General features: G+C 35.9%; 1 protein-coding gene across 2 annotated transcripts; it reads right to left on the reverse strand.

Annotated features, from left to right (window-relative positions):
* Window positions 1-1,915: 1,915 nt before the first annotated feature.
* LOC107612980 (pyruvate kinase 1, cytosolic) lies at window positions 1,916-19,681 on the reverse strand. Of its 2 annotated transcripts, none has more exons than XR_015905462.1 (16): window positions 19,379-19,613; window positions 18,582-18,678; window positions 18,039-18,136; window positions 16,982-17,137; window positions 16,026-16,103; window positions 11,229-11,360; window positions 10,754-10,834; window positions 9,403-9,474; window positions 9,183-9,272; window positions 8,897-9,041; window positions 8,590-8,678; window positions 6,536-6,631; window positions 5,009-5,215; window positions 3,208-4,569; window positions 3,040-3,099; window positions 1,916-2,304 (listed from the first exon to the last, which is right to left on the reverse strand). XR_015905462.1 is itself a non-coding variant. In XM_088506408.1 (16 exons), the coding sequence occupies exons 1-16, from the start codon at window positions 19,445-19,447 to the stop codon at window positions 2,152-2,154; spliced, it is 1,584 nt and encodes a 527-aa protein (XP_088362534.1). In that variant the 5' UTR covers window positions 19,448-19,681; the 3' UTR covers window positions 1,916-2,151. The 2 variants fall into 2 exon arrangements, 1 of the variants encoding a protein (XP_088362534.1); XM_088506408.1 differs by having other exon boundaries at window positions 3,208-3,307; window positions 5,148-5,215; window positions 19,379-19,681.
* Between the last annotated feature and the right edge of the window lie 4,101 nt (window positions 19,682-23,782).

Raw genomic sequence — 23,782 nt, forward strand, 5'->3', positions numbered from 1 at the left:
ATTTTAGAACTTGACACATTTAGTAATTTTGAAATTCATAAACACTAAATATTTTATTAAACATTATTTATATACATTATACTTGAAATTCAAATGTATAGAAAATCAAACTTAACAAGAAGTTTCTTACATTATTTATTTACATGATTACTTAACAAACCACATATTAAAATTTTTCATCATTGATCAAATGACCAATATTTCTTTCAGGATCCTCAAAGAAATTAGATACATCATAATGAGTGGTGTAATTTCCAGCAACATCCTTTGAAACAAAATCCGTCTCCTTTCCTTTGTCGTCCTTTTTCGAAGATACTTGATAAAGATCGACTAGGTGCCTTGGGGTACGACAGGTACGCGACCAATGGCCCTTTCCACCACAACGGAAACATTTATCCTCTGTTAATTTATTTTGTCCATCGTTTCTTTCTTTATCCCACTTTTGGTGAGATCCTTTCTTGTGAACATAATTTTTCTTCCTTCCATAATTTTTTCTTGTTACCAAAACCTTGTCATTTACCTCTTTTGTGATTTGTCGCATTTGCTTCAAGAAATAGGACAACGCCAGTTGAGCGTGCTTTATGATTTTTTAAAAGCAACTCATTGTTGCATTTAGCAACAAGAAGGCAAGAAATTAGCTCAGAATATTTTTTAAATTCTTTTTCTCGATATTGCTGCTGCAGGAGCACATTCGAGGCATGCAAGGTCAAGAAAGTTTTCTTTAATATATCATTATCAGTTATTTTTTTCCCACATAATTTCTTTCATGAAGTAATTTAGAACATTGTTGAATTGTATTCATTTATGGATTTAAAATCCTGTAGACTCAAGTGCGTCCACTCATATCTGGCTTGAGAAAGTATCACTGACTTTTGATGATTATATCTTTCTTCAAGATTTTTCCACAGATCCGCTAGATCTTTTAATGTGAGATATTTATTTTTCAATCTTTCGTCAAGATGACGACGAAGGAAGATCATGACTTTGGCTTTATCCTTCTGGGATGCATCATTTTCAACCTTAATGGTATCTCCTAGATCCATTGAATCAAGATGGATTTCGGCATCTAGTATCTATGATAAGTAATTATTTCCAAATATATCAAGAGAATTAAATTCAAGATGAGAAAGCTTTGACATAATGAAAATTTATTACCTGAATTTTTCGAAATTTTGATCAGAGTCTCGTACTGATAACGTATTGTAGAACAAATAAATAAAGAAGAGAAATAAATATAAAATAAAGAAGTATAAATAAAAAACTCTAGTATTAATATTCACCAATACTCTTATCTTACTATAATAAAAGTAATATATATATATATATATATATATATATATATATATTATATATGTTGCAGCTTACAGCAAGAAAAGAAAGAAAGTTTATATATATGAAGAGAGGAATATTTTATTGTTTCTATATGTACATATGTAAAACTATATTTCACAATTTGTGGAGGTAAAATATTTGCTTTTTCAATACCTCTTTAATATTATTCACTTTTGAAAATGTGAGACGTCCATAATGAATAGACATCCACATCATCATCTTTATCACAATACTACAAAGTTTTTTCTTTTATTTCTTGTTACTCTTTCATTGTAGTTGAATCTTCAAATGTCTGTAAAGATTATACTTCGTCAAACGCTTTGGATTTCTGTAAAGTCTAATTTTATTTCAAGTTATTATTTCCAGAAAGTTGTATTCTTTGTTTATAACTGTCAAATTTACTTCTTTTTCATGACAAATTCTGAACTTTGATGTACTTCTTTGACTAGCACCCATAAAGAAGAATTGGTTTTACTTCCAGAACAAGATCTTGAACCTTTGATAATCGTCCAGGACACCTTAGTTGATAGGAAATCAGAACCCCAGTAAAACAGAATTTTAGCTACGTCTATGTACATGGTACTCACTGAACATTGCTGATTTGTTATTTATTGCAGATAAGTGGGGAATACAAAATACGACATAGGTGATGCTGCAAAGCAACTCTAAATCCTTAAATAATCAGTCAAGTTTGTAGGATGCATTTGGAGGTTACTTGAACATTACATACCTTTAGGCTTATTAGTTATACATCGATGGAAAGCAAAATAAAACAAGTACAAGCGATATCTCAATACATCCTTCAAAATTATGAGGTTTCTAATCTTCGAGCTCAATAATCTTCACCACTGACGAGTCGCCAACTTTCTGGCAAACAACAATACGATCATGTGGCTTTACGATACCGCAGGCCTTGCCGTGGTCTAAAGCAACCTTGAGGATTGATTCATTTGTTGCACTTTTAGATTCAGCCTACAGCCACAATACAAACAAGTTCAAGTTCTTATAGGTAGCATTTGGTGGAGAGACAGAAACGGAAAGACTGAGACTGAGAGACAGAGACTAAGAGACAGGAATTGAAATAAATCTCAGTATTCTGTTTGGTGCAAAATGGGAGACAGGAATTGAAACAAGAATGAAACTCTAATTTAATTTGCACAAAGGGTAAAATTGGAATTAATTAATTGAAATGAAAGTATTTTAGGTATAAAATGTTATTAAAGTTTCAGTCTCCATCTCTAAAAATTTTAGTCCCCTGTGTCCCTACTTTTTGGAGGTACTGAAATACTGAAATTTTAGAGACAGACAGAAATTTTAGTACCAGTCTCTGAACTAACAAACACGATACTGAGTCTCAGTCTCTCAGTCTCTGTCTCAGTACCTCAAAACAAACGCTACCATAAGTAACATGTATCTTGGTCAATTATTGGTATTTAATAGTAACAAGATAAAATTGGCCCTAAGTGTGTACATACTAGGAATAATACTATGATTCCTTTCACGTGATACCAAAATGATGCTAACAATATTCCATGCTTATATACTATGCTTTTAACATATTCAATTCACGAACTAGGGATAATTTTGTACATCTAGGATGAGATATGTCCCTGCCCAGATGAATATCATTCTCATCCCTATTTTTTAAATCAAATTTTCATCTTCTATACATATAAAATATGAATAATCAAGATTAATTATTCTTACTGGATGACGTGGATCTGCTAGCATAGGAAAAAGGCCTCTAATAATAAGTGATTGTCTTGCCTACAAATGAATCACCAAAGGATGTGTCAAGTCAGAGTGGATTTAATGTTGTTTCCTTATAAAATATTCTTAATGAATCAACAAGTGTTACACCCTTATAAAAAGTACCTGAAAACCTCCGGTGAAAGTCCATCGGAGTTGATTTGTCTTTAGTTGAGGAATGACAACAGATATTACAGGCATGGTTGGCCGGTACTTTGCAATTAACCTGCTCAGTCACGGATCATCATATTCTCAAAAACTATAGGCTTGCAAGATATTAAAAATGAAGAAAATACCATGCAACTGTTAACAGCCTAGATAAACTGGCAAATTACACTGATCTCTGCTGAAATTGGACAAAATTCAACCCGACTCCCCTCATTGTTAGTGTAAAAGACTTCGAATTTGATTATCTAAACCAATGAATTGGATTAGATGATAACATAAAACCTTTTACAATGTCAGTCATCAAAATAGAATCGTTCTAAAAACATACTTTGATCTTCCCAAAGATTTAGGTAAAATACACTTGGTGTCTTTGTACTTGGTAAAATTTACACATAAGACTCCCCTAAGAAGGTTATTAGGGGAGATCAATATCATCTGATGAATTTCATCAAAAGATGGCCATTCAGAAACTATCAACACAATAAGCAAATACTAATAAACATTGAGATTATGGATTTTAAAGGGGAAATTTTAAGGGGGAAAAATAGATACTATAAATTATTTGACAATATATTGATATGAGACACTGTAAAATAAACAAAGCAATACAGTGCACTGAGTAAGCCAATAGAAAACCCAAGGCCAATATTATTAAGGGGTATGCAGAGGGAAATTGAGTGATCACCATAGAGTAAGCCAGTGATAGCTCCATAGGAATTAGTTAGAAAATCAGCTAGGGTAACTAACGTAAGTAGAGAAAAGACAGTTCTAACCCTTGGGGATTAGCTTGCTAAGCAAGCCACTGTGCGTTGTATCAAAGCACTCTTCAGTGCTCACAGAGAATAAACGATTAAGTTTTTTCTCTGTATTCTCTTTCCCTCTGATTTCTCTCTTCTATCTCTCACATTCTAAGAACTCTAATATATCTATTATTGCAGTGAAATGAGAAAAAAGATGGTGAGTAACTATCAGGGTGGCCTCGGAAAGAAACACGCAAATGATGTTCGGAGGAAGGACATGCTTAGGAAAAAGGATTTGGTCCTAGGTACAGTTGGATCTCATCTCAGTGCCTACAAAGTGGTAACTATAGAAGCAGCTGTGTGTGTAGTGTGTCGGGGATTTTGACCATAAATGTTGAAGCAGCACACAGCAGGACCTGGCAACATGCCTCTGACACATGTCTGCAGTGGCAGTGTCAGTTTTGTTGCCATGTCCAACACTGAACAACCAACACCAAATTACTTTGAAATCACCAGAGCATACCTCCCTATCCTTAACACAAATTTTTCAAACGAAACAACAAAACTCATCAAAGAAAGACTTAATGAGCACATACACAACTCTGCCTTATAACATAGACCACTGGACACATGTTTAACCCTTATAGTCACACGCCCTAGCCAGTGGCACAACCTTCGGTTACCAGAAAACACTGTCGCAAAGCTACTCAGTGCATAACTGAAGCCAAACAATTAGTGGAAGAATTGATTACAATACTTGGTACGCGAGAAGAGCAGTTGTTTCTGATGGGAAAGGGTTTTGCTCCCCGAATTCTTTCCAGTGGTTGGCAAAGGAGGGTGACTTTTACAATTCTTAAGATACAATTGCAGAGAAATTTGAGCAAAAATATTGAAAAAATTAATCACATTAGTCATAATATCCCGCTATATTAAAAAAAAAAAAAAAAGTTCACGAGAGCAGTATCATCCCGGCCAACTAATAGAAACAAATTCTCTAGCAATAAGGGAATATGAAAAACCAGTATCAAAGATCACCAAAGACAGTAGTATGATACAATAAGGATGTTATAAGATAGTTTATTTGATAACAACAAGGTATAATGAACAAAAGATGATAAAATTATTTTAACAAAGTTATAAAAACAGATATAATAAAACCTTGCAGCCCTTCCAGAAGAGGTGAAGCATATAATAACAGATGCCTTAACCTTGATTGCTGCCCGAACCTGCATGTACAAGGATATTAATTTACTTGAATACTAGTGTTCTTGGATGAATTCTATCTCCTGAGCAAATTCTGTTTATGTTATAATCAGACTTATTTTTTATATATATATATATATGCCCTGAGGAAAAGACACAATAATCCCCAGTAAAATTACTCAAAATTGATGCATTCATATATATACACAAATGCTATTAACGAGATATGCACATGATATATTATATATGTAGAATACTAAGGCTCCTCCAACAGAAACTGGTAACAGACAAAAGAATATAATGATGAGAAAATGTTCTTTATTATGGTCTCAACAGCAACATTAGTATGTGATATCAAGTAAAAACCTTGATATAGAAAAAAATTAAAGAAATGGAACAATCAAAATGGAGGCACTTTGAGAGATCTCTCTATTCCATCATATTCCCCATAATTAATTTCCTATCTGTTCTCTGCTCTCTCAACACCTGCTACATATCACATCACATGAAATTCTCCCAAACTCCACTTTTCAGGGCAGCACATGAGGCAGCAAAAGTTGAATGCCCCCCCCCCCCCCCCCCCAAAAAACCCCAGAAACAGAAAAACTCATTGTCGTCACCATTCAACATATCCGTGCTCCTAATAATATAATATGTACCAAGTTTGCTAAAAGTATAGTTGACCCGGGGACCTTTGCTGTAGTATAAATTTCTGTAGGCTGAGTATTAGAGTTTGAAAAAGCATTAGCAGGGTCTCACAATACTGACAATAGAATTCTCTCTCAAAAAAGTGACAACAAACTTAGTGGTGAGAGTTAAGACAAGAGAGAAGCATAAGTGTAAAACTCCTTGTGTCTCAGTTGCACCATGGCTGCCATATACATGCATGCAGCTACAGTGAAAAATAACATGATTATAATGACCCCAAATATTTAGTATGATTTTCCTAATTTATAGGAAATGGAATCCAAATTAAATTGTAATATTATTAGTATTATTTCAAGGAGCCTATGGAAATGTCTCCTATGGACATGAATAGTAACCAAACATAGCCTAAGGTGTTTAACCAAATGGATTTACAAGAGGCCAAGGTAAACGCCAGCTTATTCCGGCATTCAAGACTTGAAACCTTTTGTGAGATTGTGACCATGAACTCATTTGCAATAATCAAGCTGCCTTGCACATCACCTCTAATCTACTCTTTCATGAACCGCACCAAGCATATAGAAATTGATTACTATTTCATGGGTAAATATTATCTCCAAAGAAATTGAATAGACGTAGCACAGTTCAACAAATAAACAAAATACTGAAAACCTAAGTAATGGAAGAGCGAGTAATACCGCAGAGGAAGCTATTGATTCCATATGGCTCATTGGCTCTCCTACATATCTGACAGTCTTCTTGAAATACAAATCTTGATTGTAAACTTTCTCTGCCTGCAAATGAGCAGCTTGTTAAGACCAACTCTATGGTTTGGAATTAGAAAGTATTCTGACTATCAGAACTATATTTAAATGATATATTAAATGTTTCTGGTGCCAAATATGAATTCCAGATCTAATTTATAAATCTTTTCCCACTTGAAATGGAATATATTTAACAAAACACAGTATATCCTTCTTTTACTTTAATACCTAAAACTAGTATTATTAAACATCCTCCACACAACTTATTCATAAAAAAGGACTTGAGCAGATATCCTCCAAACTATTTCTAGACAAAATATTCAAACCAGTTGCAGCTTCAATTAGCATCTCTCTCTTTCTAGGCATTTTGATCTTTCTACAGATTTAAACGCAGAAAACAGAGTAGTTAAAACATTATCCTAAATCTTTTGGGAGACCACTATCAACTTTAAAATAAAAGATAGCAGAAGTTGTTGAATGGATTGTTTCGGCAAGAAAACACATCCAGCAATGTGATAATTGCAGACATAAAAGAACAATTACATCTTCCAGTTGAGTGCTCAATCTCTCCCAGTAGCCTAAGATGCTTCCCCTTACAGCATATACCCTTTGCACGTTCACTCTTTCTACATACTATGCCACCACAGCAGTTAGTTACACGTAGAGCCCACTATAATTAGCCCAGTTTTCTCTAGGTTCCTATCAGTTCTATGCTGCCTCATTGAACAGAGATAAGCAACACTAATAGCAGATTTGTTGTTAAGAAATAATTTTATAGAGGTAGTTGCAATTTATTATCAAGTTATCTGAAAATCAAACATAGTTCACAAATTCCAAATGCTGTGGCCTAAAAGGCTAAAATTCTGTCTCGGCACTTGATTTTACTCCTCAAAGTCACTAGATTTACAACAAGTATTCAAATGCCACAGAATTGGCTCCTCTCAATAACCAATCTTGTATAATCTACATTTATGATTTATGTATGCTCCCATGGGGATATAGTCCCACCTCTCTCGGACTCCGAATAACATTCCTCTTCTAGATGTATTTTATCAAAACAAATCCTTTTTCAAGGATAAGTATAGGATTAATACAGCTTTCATCAGATCAAAATGGCGTCAAGTTAAAGGATTTCTCTAAGAAAATAAAAGCCATATGGACGTATCTGGTTAAAAGTGTCAAAGTTTTCCTTCAAATAGACACTCTATCTCAAGATAATGAGTTTTTCAAGGAGATAATTTGGTATCTTGGAAAAGACGTAAGTTGCTCTGTATAGACTTTTTCTTCAAGTCTCCAATGAATAAGGCATTCTTAATATCCAACTGATACTGTGGCCAAAGATAGTTCAATAGAGGCCATCTTGGCACTGGAGAAGGCATTGACACAATCCAAAGTTCCAAACTGAATATTTGGGTGTGACATTTGGCAACAAGCAATAGCATCATTAGGACCCCACCCTACTAAGATATTTCCATCAACAATAACCAATGTGGCAGCAAGAACACCATCCTACCCATCTCAACCTCCACCTGGAACTGCAACCCCAACCAAAAAATAAAGCAGAAAAGACACCACTATAAATAGAGGACTTCAAGCTGCTTCAGTGGGGTGATGGGTTTTGTGTTCAACAACCTTTCCTTGCCAAGGAGTATAAGCACAAGAAAGTCGATAAAGAATGCCATGGGATGTCATAATATCTAGGAACTCGTTAGACAAATATTCCCTAGCATTAGCACCACCTAAATCATGAATAACACCAAATTGAGGTTTGATTTCTCAATAAAAATTTTGTAAAAGGCAGGAAAAAGGTAAAAGAAAAAATGTTTGGTAGACAATAGGACGACTCCTAAAATATCACAAATGGAAATTTCATCAGACTACCTAAAAGTGAACTTGATCTTTAAGAACTGAAAAGTGACATGGAAATTTGGTATATAACTGTATAAGTGTAGTAGGAATGTTGTTTACAATAAAAAGCACAAACCTACCTCGGAACAAATTTTCCCAACAGTGGAAATAGTCTCCACTGGGTATAATCCTCGTAGGGTCTCTGCCCCAAGAACAATTGCATCACTGCCTGAGAATTAAAAAGGAGAAAAGAAAACATATTTAAGATGAAGGTGAATTGCATACTTATTTATAATGTGATAAACCCAGAACTAAAAGAAATACTGAAGAAACAGATAATATCATTGTATCTAATCCCAGTGTCTAGGCCACAGGCAGAATTTGCTAAATCTAACAATAAAACTATAGCACATCATGAAAGGGATATATTTGTAAAATAAAACTTACCATCCAACACAGCGTTGGCAACATCAGTTGCTTCAGCACGGGTAGGTCTTAGATTATCAGTCATAGTGTCCACGACACGTGTAACAACAGCCGGCTTTCCAGCCATGTTGCACTTGTAAATAGCAGCCTTTTGGAATAAAAACACCTGCCAAATGTATAGACATTTGTAATAGTCCAGTAAAATGTACTATAAGCACTATAAACAGCTACAAAAGGCATACTACAATGACAACAATCACATGAAAGAATTTTAAATTCTGGTTTTTCTATACACGAAAAAGCTAACCTTCTCTGGTGGCAGATCTATCCCCAAATTTCCACGTGAGAGGATTATACCATCAGCTTCTCTCAATATCTCATCAAAATGAGTCAATCCCTAAAGAGTAGAAAACAGAAAGATGAGACTTCCAAAGCAATATCTTGACTATACGCCAAGGGTCTTCAACAATTATTATTGTCTATTTGGGTGGAAAGTAAAATGTTCAAATGATCTTAAAGTGCCTCACCTCTATATTTTCAATCTTTGCAAAAATTTGTGTCTGTTTGAGGTCACCGAATTTAGAGAGAAACTCACGAGCCTGCAGAATTGAAAATTATTGGCACATAAGCTAATTCCATTATGAAAAAACCAAAGGATTCCACCGACCTAGAGCTTATTATTTATGTTCAGGTTCAATGAACTCGAGCCTATATTTGTGTATCTTTCAATTTTAGTTAATAACAGAAAAATATTTTAGATTAACACCTAAAGGGATAAGCCATGTAACAGTGCAAGATATCCCTTGTTCCCACAGCTTATCAATTAGATAGAGTAATGTGCAGCAGCAACTACTCACTGCATATAAATACATCAATTAATGTACACTGTGACTCATTAGTTCAACAATATCAGATTTCAGAACTCAATCCTCTCCCTTTCTAAATCACTAAGATCCAAAGCTCCCTCTAAAGTCAAACCCTTTATCTCGACAGTTGTGCTTAACAAAATTAATACCAATGACAATTTACAGGTTCAAAGGCTGCATAAGGATATCTCCACTGATGTGTTTTATGTGTGGGACAAAATCGGATACACTTTCATATCTTGTTTGCCCTGTCCTATGGCTCTTTATGGAATACTTTGGTGTCTTTGGTGAGTGTTGGTTCTGCCTCGCAACCTTATGATAAGCTTTGTTGATTAAATTTGTTGGTTTAGGGGGAAAGAAAGAGACAACCTGTGGTATTGTGCAATATATGCTACTATTTGGACACCGGGTTGTAGTGCAATTCATGCTCCTTTAATGATAGATTTTCAAATAAGCAAATTCTGTGAGATAGAATTAGACACTTCTATTATGTCTAGTGTAAAACTCTTGATGGTTTTAGGGTTTTCCCTCTTAGGCACATTGAGAGATTGGAATCTACACTTCCACTAAGCTTTTGTTCAGAGACTTCAGAGGATCTCTTGTCCTCCCTTCTTGTATTATTCCATTCCCCGTCTTAATGACATTCTTTTATGTTCTTTTTCTTAGTTTTGTTTTTGGGAGGGGGGGGGGGGGGGATAAACATTTTATACAACAATGCTATATCTACAATTAAGCACATATTCATCATTAATAAGCAGAAATCATAATCTATACACAAATATGCAATCGGCATCACCATCAAGTTATTCTTAATGCGTTCATAACAAGTCAATAGAACAAAAGTCAATTATCATAAGAGAAACAAAGTAAAATACAGCAGCAAAATCCTGACAAAATTTAAGTATCTGTCTCAGTTTTAAATCTTAGTTATTTCCTTTGAACCTATCTTATAACAATAAAGGAGAAAAAAATAGGCAATCATAAAGAAAAACCTAGCGGGGATAGACCTTACATGACGAACATCTTCTGCATGTCTAGTGTATGATAATGACAAGAAGTCTATATTGTTCTGAAGCCCCCATGTGCTTATTACCTGAGTGAGCGAATGGAAAATCAGAAGATTAACACGACTACGTGAGATTAAAATTGTAGGTATCTTTACAGCCATGAATGTGAAATTACACTAAGATACACAAGCAACTAGAAGTGATATCATAATTTACCACATCTATTTTGTAGCCATTAGAACACTTTTAAATCTATCTAAACTTCAAATAAAACATAAAAGAATATTCAGAAATAATTGAAAGATAATTCTGTAAAACAAATCTATGATTTTGACAAAGATATATAACTCAATTCTACCCCTATTCCCAGCTTATGTAGGTAAAAAGGTATAGCACTACTCGCAAGCAACAAAAGTAATATATCATCCTGATCAGCTTGTGAATCTCACTAATTTAAGCACATAATATTTTGTAAGTTACCTCCTTATCCTTATCAGTAAGCGTAGGAAGATCAATACGAATTTGTGAGACATGTAGAGTATAAAGAGAGCCAGCAAGTGTAGCAGAATTTTTTATGACACAAGTGACATCATCACCATCCACATCTTTGACCTGCATTTCGAAATCAGAACTAATTGAGTAAAAGAGTAGGAAGAATTATGAGAACAAGTATCAGCACTATGCTCCTTTCAATATCCCTATAATTTTCCCTCTCCATAGAATCAACAGAAAATAGGAAGCATGGAAACTATCTGATGCTGACAGCACATACTATGGTAAGAAAGCTTTAAAAGGAGAAGTGAAAAAAGAGGAGGCAAGGGAAACAAACAAGGAGAAAATAATGAGGATCCAAATAATTTTCATCTACATGCAATATCTAAGTCACCTTTGTCTTTGTAGAACAAACTGCTAAAGCAACTTATAATAACTGAAAATAGTTGTTATAACCTGCAATAAGTACACAAAATCACAAGGAATAAAACAATATATGTTTTTGGTCTCCCACCAGGCATCCAGCCGTTTGGGCCAACTATCCGGATTCAGGCACTGCAGACTGAGCGACCCTCCCAAATTGTTGCTCCTTTTACATCCCAGGATTTGAACCCTGGAGTTGCTTAAGTGATACATGTCAAGAGGACAATTGGGGCATTTTAAGGCAAAGGGGCAGAATGGAAATTTCACACTTCCAGAGGGCCCCATAAATTTTTTTCCCAGTTGCTCTAAGCACGTTTTTATTGTGTGATCAATTAACGTGAGTAATTTGCTTCGCTTGTTGCATGAAGGAAATTGAAGGATCCAACCTAAGGTAATTCTGTGTGTTAGTCTCTTTCAATTTCCCCCTTTGATCTAGGTTGTCAAGGACAAGTTCCTTGGAGGTCTAGTAGGGAATCCCTTCCGGTGACCTAGGTTGCTAAGAATAGGTTTTTTAGAGGTCTAGTAGGAAAACCCTTTCTTTTCTTGCTAAGAATAGGTATTTTGGGAATTCTTTTTAAATTTGAGGATTATTTTGGTAATTTATGAAACCCTAAATGCAACAACTCACCTTCCTCAGCCTCCTTTTTTCAGAAAACAGCTTCTTCCTCTCTAACAGTCCCAAAACTCTCTTCTATATCTCTCCCTCTCTGCTCTGGGCTGCACTGCTGCCGGAAGAATAATGCATGGGCATCATCTTGTGTTTTGCTATGCTTTTTCATATAAGAAATAAATGCATAAATGCCTAATTATAGAGTTTTGGTGCTTAAGTTGGATATTGCTTTGACCTTTGATTTGATGATTTTGTAGGAAATAATAGAAAAAAAAGTAAAAAAAGCACAAAACAAGTACGCTTTGAAGCTTAGGATACACTTTGAAGAAAGCGTGGCCCTTGAAGAAAGCGTGGCCCATGAAGCCTTCTCAAGCGGCGTTGGTGATGTGCACTAATGAAGCATTCATATGGCGTTAATTAATGAATAAAGTATGCATGTGGCGTGAATTAAAGGATGCATGCATGAAAGTTAATTAATAATGCACGAAGCAATGCATGCATGCGTTACTATGAAGCCAAGGAAGCATGCCATATATAAAGCAAATCAATGAATAAAGCACGCCAACTGAAGCAAGTAAGGCATTCATTATTAACTAATGAGGCCAATGAAGTATGAAGCATATATTAAAGGAATGCATGCATATATAAAGCAAATCAATGAATGAATAAAGAAGCATGCATGTTTATTAGCGTTCTTCAAGTGAAGCATGCATTAGGCGCTAATAAAGAAATCAATAAAGCATGCATGCAGTGGCGTTTTACAAGGAACAAAGCATAAGGGAATGGCGTGTTACACGTTCAAAACGCCTTCAAGCCCTTTTTTGAGCAAAAATTACAAGGGCATGTAACGCCACTTGTTGGCGGGCCGCACGCCAAACACCACCCTCCAGAACTTGAATTTTGTTGTGGCGTTTCACACACCAAAGCCCGGCGTCCAGAAGGCCACTTCAAAGACTTCAAAGACCCATTTGGGCGTGTTACACGCCAATTTTTATTGGCGTTTTACACGCCACATATTGGCATTCCACATGCCAACCAGGGAGCACTCCCAAGAAAGAAAAAAGATGGCGTTTTGCATGCCAAGGGAGGGCGTTTCACACGCCACTTGGCCCAAGTCTCCACAAGCAAATTTTTGCAACATTCAAAGCCCACACTTTGGACCAATGAAGCCTTGAACCGGAGGACACAAAGCTGAAGATTTAATGTGAAAGATTTGATTTGATTTTATTTTATTTTGAATTAGTTGGAATTTAAGGATTAGGTTTTGTTTTAAGTTTTAGTATATAAAGTCCTTAAGGAACTTAGAAAAGGGCATCCAACATCCGGGGAATTTGCCCCTTGGCCATTTTTTCATATTTGTTTTGTTTTGAAGTTAAGCATGAGCCACTAATCTCCTTGGTTAAAGTTAGGAGCTCTGTTCATCTTTTTATTGATTATTAATCTAAGTGTTCTATTTTATTTTGATTTAATTCATGATTGAGTTTTCATTCTTCATCCTTAAAGATTTAGAATTGTTGGGAAACATTCTAACTCCGTTTTGGATTCTAAATATTGTTTTGGAAAAAATTAATATTTGAATTAGCTGAAAACTCTTTCACACTACTTTTTTATTACACTAGGAATAGGTTCAAAGAGTGTGCGACACCTTGTGAGTTTCAATTGTTAGGACTAGCTTGAATACGTGACATATAATTCAACCTTAAGACTATTTTTGAATCTTACTTGAAATTAAATCAGAATTATGCTTCACCTCTTTTCCTTAAGTAATTGACTAAGGAATTAGCGGTTAATTAAGTTAAAGAGAAATTAAATTATCAACGAATTGGAATTTGATTATTTATGATTCGTCATGATTAATCTTTGCATACCTCATATAAATAAACATAAGGATTGTTTTCCTAAGAAGTGAACATCTCTGATACCTTAACTATCTTTATCATCTTACTTTCTCAACCAATTTTTGTTTGCTTTTGTTAAATTTGCTGTTTTCATGCTATTTATTATTGAAACACTTATTCTTGATTGTCTGATTAGAGTAGTTAATTGACCATTGCTTGCTTAATCCTAATCCTCGTGGGATCGACCCTCACTTACCTGAGATATTACTTGATACGACCCGGTGCATTTGCCGGTGTTTTGTGGTTTATAAAAATTCGCGATCAAAGAACCACCGGCAGCATGCTAGACACCACCATCCGGCTCCACTTCCTCCTTCTCTGTCTTCCCTCTCTGTCGTTCTCCCGTGTTCTCTTTGACTTGCTGACGCGCCAGGCACCAATGTCTTTGACTCGTTGCTCGTCGCCGCTCCTTGCCGTTGCTGCTTACCGCTGCTGCAAGCCGCCGGTTCTCTCTCTCTAGTTCGTAACTTAGAACATAATATTTTTAAATGATATAATGAAGGACCAAATGACACCCTTTGATATATATATAGTGATACAAACCCAATCTTAAACCTGAGGTACTATGAGAAAATTTTGGACTTTGGCTGAACCAATTCTCCCACAAATCCATGCTCTTAAGTAGAAAGACATAAATTGTTTTATATCTAACACGGTCCATCATGCAAGAGTTCATTGTGTTGCATGAGAATGCATAGATCCACCTAACATTTTGCTATAACTTAATGTTTATAGTTAGAAGAATGAAAACATCAAATATAGAACTCAAGACCATTTGATCTTGTCAACTCTAATAACATGTCAGGCCTTAAAGCATAAGTCAATAAACAAAGGCAAATGAATGGATTTCAATCTAACAATCTTTGTAAGAATATTAGTATTATTACTAATCAATAGTAGTAGTATAAATAAAAAGTAGCAGGTACATGCTACTAACATAACATAATAAAATAACATATAATAATAGTAATTCTGATGCTCCACAAATAATTGAACTCATTATCATCAATTCATATCAAGATAACACACCCCACATCAATTTGATGCTTATTTAAAACCAGTTTACTTTCCACTTTCAATGTGTTTCTCTGTTTCATAATAGAGTACGTTAGGAGAAGCTGTAGTGACTCTAAGTTCATCTAGAGTGTAACTGAGGCAATGTAACTGCCTCAGCCAGCTAGGATAGGTCAGCAACTAACTTACCAATGTATTTCCCATACTACCCACATTGTAGCTTCCCTCACAAGCTACTCTCAGCTTCTATATAAGCTGAAAACCGTTCAGCTATGATTCAGTTAATCATAAAAAGAAAATTCTACAGACCTTCTGTGACAAACCCCGACAGCCAAGAAGTTCAGGGGCAACATAGAGAAGTTACTCCTTTTAAATATACATATAGGAGAAGAGGAATAAGAAAGGCTCTGTGAGTTTAGGGAGTTAGTTACAAATTTAGGGAGTTCGTTACAGGAGAGATATAAATAGGAAATGAGGAGCATTGGTTTTAGGTAGGAAAAGACTAGAGAGAGAATTGTGGAGAGAATTGGCCTCTTGAATGCCAAACGTCATTTCTATTACAATCATATACTCTTACTCAATATACTCATTCACTGGGTTGGGACTATCAGATTGATACTCCCTCTTCAGTGATTTCTCACATTATTTCTATTCTTGTTATTCTGACTATTCATACTACTGCTTCTCTACGCTTTCTCTATCCAAATCCTAGAACCTTACACCTTCGTCCTTATTATTTCATCTTTTCCTATCAGAAATGCCAACATTTTAAAAAACAATAAGCATGCCTATTTGCACAAGCATCAAATATTAAACTTTATCCATGAAAGGCAACATTACCTCTAGCCACACAGAAGTTGTTTCACTTCCTGTAAACAGGTATTGACCAATAAAAATAGTATCACCCTTCTTCACAGCCTACAAAATTATGGAGACAATAGTCAAGACAAGCATCATAAACACAGAAATAATCAATATAAAATGAGAAATAAGAAAACAAAATTTGCAAACCCACACAAAAGAGAAAGGAGAGGTTTTAAAGAATATGGAGTAGAAATGTTTCCTGAATTGCTTGAGTACTAGAACTTCAGAGAAGTAGTATTTCTATACATTCAAACATAAATAAAGAAACTATATAAATAAATTTGAATGTTACTGCCAATGTGGATGTTATTATTAACTAGGGATAACTGGTTTGGTACGCATGGGAAGTATTGAATCCTAAGATTTTGTAAAGATGTACATCAGTTGAATGTTTGAACTAATAAATTAAAGCATCCTTCCAAAGGACTTTAAACAAAATGACACTTTTTCAAATTTTATTATATTCAATTCTTTCAAGAAACATCAGATTATAACACCAAGTTAGAAACAACTCCTAACAAAGGATACTGAAAGTGAAATTTGAGTTGTGTGACAAGGTGAAGGTAAAAGTTCATTTATATCATTGAAGACATAGAGGATCTTGTGTCATCAGCACAAAGAGTGGAGGAATGGAACTCACCTATCCTATCAAGTAAATAGGCAGGGTCAATTATTCATAATTTGAACAACCAGCCTTGTTAGGTACTTACATCAAATGCATGGGCCTTCAGAGAATTTGGGATCTGGGAGTGATAGAAACCTCAAGGCGAATATTACTAATGGGTATGTGGTGAGGAATCAGATGGGAATGATGCAGCAGGAAAGTGAGGTGAGGCAGGGATTACGAACCAAGCACACAAACACCGTAAAATATTCAACACAAATATATTACAGACCCCAATAAACGAGTTACATGGAAAAGGTACACCAACCTTTGATAGCCCATTAAAATTTACTGGTAAAAGATTTGAAGTAGCTTCTTTGTCTTGATCCGGCGTTAAGACAACCAATGTATCAGCTTGTAGGGAAATTGGGTGCTCAGTTTTGTTGACAACTTGTAGTTCTGGACCCACAGTGTCTAGCATAACCTGAAATTGGATAAAAATGAGTACATATTTCTATGTTAAATGATCTTTATACAGTATTTTCACATATAGAAAGTACATCTAAGGATAAAATTTATCAAATGAAAATCACAGTAAATTTTGATGATATGCAATAACAGAAGCCTTGGTATCAAGAAACATAAGCTCGAGCCTCAAGAATTAATTCATTATTCATTCAGTATTATTTAGCTTCTTATATCAGTATTATTAAGTAAAAGGTTCTGCGCAATTGTCACAGTATTTTTTACCTTTTGGGATTGCTGAGATTGAATTTAAATTCTTTTGGTCCTCATATAGTCTTATTTTGATGTTTAAATACTTCTGAATTTGTTAGGATGCCTAGATTCAAAGAGGGTCAATGTTATGTAAATTCAGAAAATTAATATATAGTCGCACTTGAACTTGAGCCAAATGAATTCTAGCATCCCATTTCCTACACTAGGATGTTAAAATGTTCATTTCCCCCCCCCCCCACCCCCATTTTAATTTTTTTTTTCTTATAAATTATATACAAAGTTTAGTTTAGCCCTCTAAAAATTTTATTTTAGTCTTACTTAATTGTAAAATTAATTTTTGGCCCCTCCCTAATATTTCACCTAGCTCGCCCCTGCTTGGAACGGTGAAGATCAAAACCTATTATAGTGCAGATTGTATGACCAACTTACAAGGAACAAGGGAATAAACAGAGACAGTGAAATATTAGACTGAACTTCTGGGACAATATATTATAAAAATAAAAATATCAAAGATGGACATGTAAAACAAGAGCACTCATTCAAAGGAGAGACCAATTAATCTCATATGTTTGATCATGTAGTAGTAAAAACAGCACATAGATTGGCCTGAGTATATATGTGTATGTGTGTGGGTGGCAAATGTTTACCGCACACAGTTTTTTGGTACTTTTGATAGCAGCCTTTAAATTTTCCAATGTCTCTTGATGGTATTCTGGATCACCCCATGAGAAATCAAACCTTGCCACTAGCAAAAGGTAAGATAAAAAACAATAAGATGACCAATGAATAATCTGAGCTAATTTTAGACATCAATAATATAAATATTTCAATTCCCTCGAGCCTTGGTTTTTTCCCCAAAAGAGAAAAAGAATATGACACTAGAAAACAATAGGTCATATTTCTTTTACCAAAATAAAAGAAAATCTAGTTATTGGCTTTAACATCACATTAACCATAATTATATAATTATAATTATATAGCTATGAATTTTTAAAAACTACTAGGCATTCTAACTCTTAGTTAACCAACTATATATGACAGCATAGGAACCCAGAAACCCAAACTAACCAAATACTACCCAATCATGTTCTTTCAGAAAAATAATAAATAAAAAGGGTCATTGATACAAAAGAAAAAAAAAACTAAAATCAATTGTTAAACAAAGATGACAGACAGCCAAGTTGAAATACCAGACATTCCAGCTTCAAGGCATTGCGAAATCACATCGACTGATCGCGACTTTGGACCGAGTGTGCCAACAATCTTTGTCATCGCTGGGAAAAAGCACTGCAGATTGCATCTCAACAACATCAATCATCATCATGATTGACAAAAACACTCAAAATCTCCAAAAGAACAAGGACAAACTTCTCGTAGAAAACGAAAGAAAACTGCAGAAATAAATCAAATCTCCCACCCTCTCCAAATTCAACTTAAACCTACACGCTACAGTCAAGTCAAAAATAGAACATTAGTTGTTATCGGTACGATTCTATACAATTTTACTCCAAATACTTGAAGAACTAGGACCATTAAGGTTCACAATGAAAAAATGATGAAAACCACACTCCCCCCAAAAAGAAACTTTTATCGATTTGCATCTTTCTTAGCTAATCAAAGCAGCATCAGGAAAACTGCAAACCGACACATGATCAGTGAGAGTGACCGGTACACCTTCTCCTAAACTAGTGATCGCAGGTTCGACTCCTAGCTATGAAAAAAATGGGTACTGGGAGAGCCATGCCCTGTATGAGATATGAAATGCTCAAATAGATTTGACTCCAAGGATCTTAATGGTTTCGGAGAAACAAAAAAGAAAAGCAAACAGTAATTGAAATCAAAGAAATTAACCCCAATACAACGATTGCTTTTACTCCAGGGACAACGGAACAAGCGAATCAACAAGCATTACTAAAGAAATCCGAAAAAGGAACAAAATGAAACAAGGCGGGGAGGGAGAGAGAGAGAGAGAGAGAGAGAGACTAACAGGCTTTGATGGCTCGAGGATGGAAGCCATCCTGATGGGTTCTTCGAGGAGCAAGGGGCTGGACTGCATTTTAGTGAAGCCAAACTGACACCAAAGTGCTGTTGGTCAGAGCAAGTTCGTTGATGGTCAATATTCCGAAAACGATGCTATAGCTCAGAGTAGACAGCGCAGCAAGCAATAGTGCAATACACATTACACACGGGGGGACCGGGGGAGAGAGGAAAACAAGGAGACCACGAATCAAAAAATCGGTGTGGGTATTGGGTAACATTGTAATTTGCAATTTCACATCACCGCATGATTAACAGTAGAATTTTTTTCCCGACAGAAATTAAATAATTTCTTTTCAATCTCACTAAGTATACGCCTTTTATTGGATTTTTTATTTACATAAATTAAATAAATGTATTAATTATTGAAATAAATAATTTTAAAAATTATTACCGAAATTATTCTCAAATTTTATCTTGTTTATACTGGAGATAATTTTGTACGTATTTCGTTTACAACATATAAAGTTATTTGTATTCGTACAAAATTATCTCTTTTATACTATAAATGAGATAAGACTAGTGGACGGCTATAAATATATGTCATTGACAGTAAGGTTCTGATCCCCAGTTTGAACCTTTCGATCACTTTCTCCTCTTTTTTACCCCCTTTCTCTCTATATTATCGAGTAATACAACGATGGCATGCGTAGAAGGTAGTAATTAGGACATCAACCGGCTGAATGAGACTTGACATTATGCTATATATATATATATGCCATGGTTAGGGTACTTGCCAACCACTATCATCGGCATTGAGTGCAGCCTTGATGGCCTGTGATCTATCGGAGACAACCAACAGGCCTTTTTATGGGGTAACATAGCGTCTCAGATTACTAAGGAAGAACGACCATGACTCGGTACTCTCGGACTCCACAATGGTAAAAGCAATAAGCAGGATATTGCTGTTGCCATCTTGTGTCATTGCAATAAGCAGCACCCCATCGTATCTGCTGGTGCACGAATTCCACACCTTCGTACAACTGTACCAGCAAGTGTACTGGATCGTCCAAGTAATACCTGAGCGAGTCAGGGTCGATCCCACGAGGTTTGTAGTTTGAAGCAAGTTATGATTATCTTGTAGTCAGGTGAAATCAGAAGGTTGTTGGAAGAGTTGTCAAATTTGCATTAAAAGATATGTTGGAATGAAATGAGTAAAATGGATATAATTGAGGATTTGAGTTGCTTTGTCTTTCTAAATTAACTTTGGTAGCACTGTTTCCTTTGCTTGTGAGTGATTTCTTCAATGGCAGGCTGTATGTGATCAACGCCTTTTTTGAGATGTCGTCAATACTCCTTCGGATCTGAACCCCCAGGGTTAGTACGGATCTGGTCTACTTGAGGATGAAGCTCGTACAGTCCATTCTCCTTAATGATCCTACTCAAAACGCCACAGACAAGGTCATATCTTTCGGATCAGAGAATGATGCACCTTGGGTTCTAGCCTCTACCACAGAGACCCTAATCTCCCCATAAATCGACTGAACTGATGTCTCGAGAAGTCCCCAACGAAGTCGTGGATTAGCCGTCTGAGAGACGTATATTCAAGTTGGTGGTTCATCATTGTCCGATGAAAGACGCACTCTGAACCCATGTAGAATGTGATAACCTTATGCCAGTTCAACGCATTTATATTGATGAAGAACGAATATACATCTTAGAATTAATCAAACACGGATCGAAGAGAAACAGTAGTACTTTTATTAATTCATAGGACTCAGCAGGGCTCCTCCCCTTAACCTAGGAGGTTTAGAAACTGATACTGAAAGGAAAAATACAAAGTAAAAATGTGTAAAGTGTGCATGATTCTAGATCTTTTTGAATGATTATGTAAAATACACTTTAAATACTAAACAGATGATTAGTAAGGGTAAAACAGTCTATCTAGTGCTAAAATTCACTTCTGGAGCCCACTTGGTGAGTGTTTGGACTGAGCTTTGATGAGATCCACGTGCTATGAGGCTTCTAGGGCGTGAAATGCTGGCTAGGGTGTCCTCTTTGGGCATTTGGACGCTAGTCTATGCTCCTTGGGCACTGGACGCCTGGAAGGGGGCAGGAAGCTGGCATTGGACGCCAGTTTTGGTCCTTCTAATCCGAAGAAAAGTATAAACTATTATACATTTCTGGAAAGCTCTGGAAGTCATATTTCCATAGCCGTTGAGAATGCTCCATTTGGACTTATGTAACTCCAGAAAAGTTCTTCCGAGTGCAGGTAGGTCAGATCCGGACAACATCTGCAGTGCTTTCTCTGTCTCTGAATCAGACTTTTGATCCAGCTCCTCAATTTTAGCCAGAAATTACCTAAAATTGTACAAAAACACAAAAACTCATAGTAGAATCCAAAAATGTGAATTTAACACTAAAACCTATAAAAACTTAATAAAAACTAAACACAATACACTAAAAACTATATAAAATTGATGCCAAAAAGCGTATAAAATATCCGCTCATCATCTGCCATACAGATGCGTGCCATCGATGGAAACAAATGGCTTACAATGCTTGAAAGCCTCAACACAAGATGGGAAAGCCCAAAATACTTTGTAAAACATGATACGGTCACGGATTAGAAGGTGTCCATCGTAGTACGGGGTGGCCCGTAGCTCACAAATAGTTCTCAGGAAACAACTTTGCAGTGCCTGAAGCAGTTTCGACACCTTGTTGTATGACTCCTCCTAATCCCCGTAGATCTGATCAATTATCTTTTGTTTCATCATCCACACCTTTCTGTAGGAGGGTTTGAAGTGATAGCAATGTCAGACTGCACCTTGCAGGACAGGGATGATGACGGATGGTTTGGACCGTATCAACGACAGGATGACCTTGCAGATGAGACTGCTATCCAACTGTCGATGGTCCTGGGACATGGTGGGTACTAAACAAGTGTCCGCTCCACCAACCCTACGGACCTCCCTAACGAAATAAAACAGCCATGATTGGAAACTACTTAATGAGTAAGTACGCCTCAATTAAACTTGAACTCACCAGTATCCGAGGTTCTGTCGAAGGGCAATATGAAGACTCCATGGACACCCATTTGCTGCTTAACGGTAATGCACATTGTATTTTAATCGGTCCGATCAATCACCTATTACTCAGTACTCCTGCGAATACTATAGTTCTTCACACCCTGCATCACTGCATCTCGGCATTTGAATCTGTGACCAACCCGAAACTCTACACCACCGTCTAGGTTGTAATCCTCTTTTTCCGAGTTGAAAATGGAGTTCTCTCATATAGGCGTCCAGATCCAATGTATGATAGTGACTTGGTACATTTGATAGCGCCGGAATTGGATGGGGGGAGGCAAAATTTGGCGCATTGCTGTCTCGGCGGGCTCTTTGGTGCAAACTCCTCTTCATCGCCCCCTTCAGAGGAATCACTATCGGCACCATCGGCAACGTACTCTTCGTCGGAGTCTTCCTCACCCACCGCTATGTCTTCCACTAGAATGGCAATATGAAGGTGCGAGAGGTCGGTCGTCCCGCACATAGGTCGAGTGTACCGAACCACCACCAACATCTCTAACCTCGGCGGACAGCTCCATCACTTGTTTCGCCATGATTCTTACATGGATGTCAAACATGAGTCGCACATGCTCGTCTCCCAGAAGGCAAAATAGTTGAAACCGAAAAACTCCATTACCTAACGGTGCTAGCAACCTATACCCCACCCTTTCGACCTCCGTCGTTCCTATGCCACCAAGGTTGCTCAATATCAAACTCTTCAACTCGAACAACGAACTTACACGTCGAGTGCGCAAGAGTATCGGATTCTCACACTCAAATATCACCCATTATCGCCATTTCTCATACAACATTTCGGGTAAACACACACAACTATGTATACGCTATTATTGGTCATTTTTGCCTTCTTTTTGTGAGAAAAACGGGAGAGAAGAATATATGAAATGTATGTGGAGAATACCAAGAGTTGCACATCCTTTTATAGCTGCTAAAAATTTGTTTTACTATATCTCGTTTACATTGTAAACACATTAATTTAACACGTATCTCGTTTACAGTGTAAACGAGATAACGTCGTACAAAGTTATCTCATGTACACTGTAAACGAGATACGGCTTAGAGACGAATTTCGATAATAATTTTTAAAATTATTTATTTTAGTAATTAATATATTTATTTAATTTATTTATTACGTCCATTTTCTTTTTCCCTTAATGAATAATATCTCTCTCAAACATCGTTTTTCCCTTTTTCTTTTTATTTTTTGCTGCAATGTGCTACATTTTTTATGTATTTTGTTCAGAATTTTATGCTTATTCTATCTTGTTTTAAAATTTTTTAATCTACAACGTAGTATTTAAAAAATTGGAACTAAATTTTCATTAAAT

Source organism: Arachis ipaensis, chromosome B2 (genome assembly GCF_059453495.1).
Source record: "Arachis ipaensis isolate K30076 ecotype BB chromosome B2, ASM5945349v1, whole genome shotgun sequence".
In the NCBI taxonomy this organism is placed as follows: domain Eukaryota; kingdom Viridiplantae; phylum Streptophyta; class Magnoliopsida; order Fabales; family Fabaceae; genus Arachis; species Arachis ipaensis.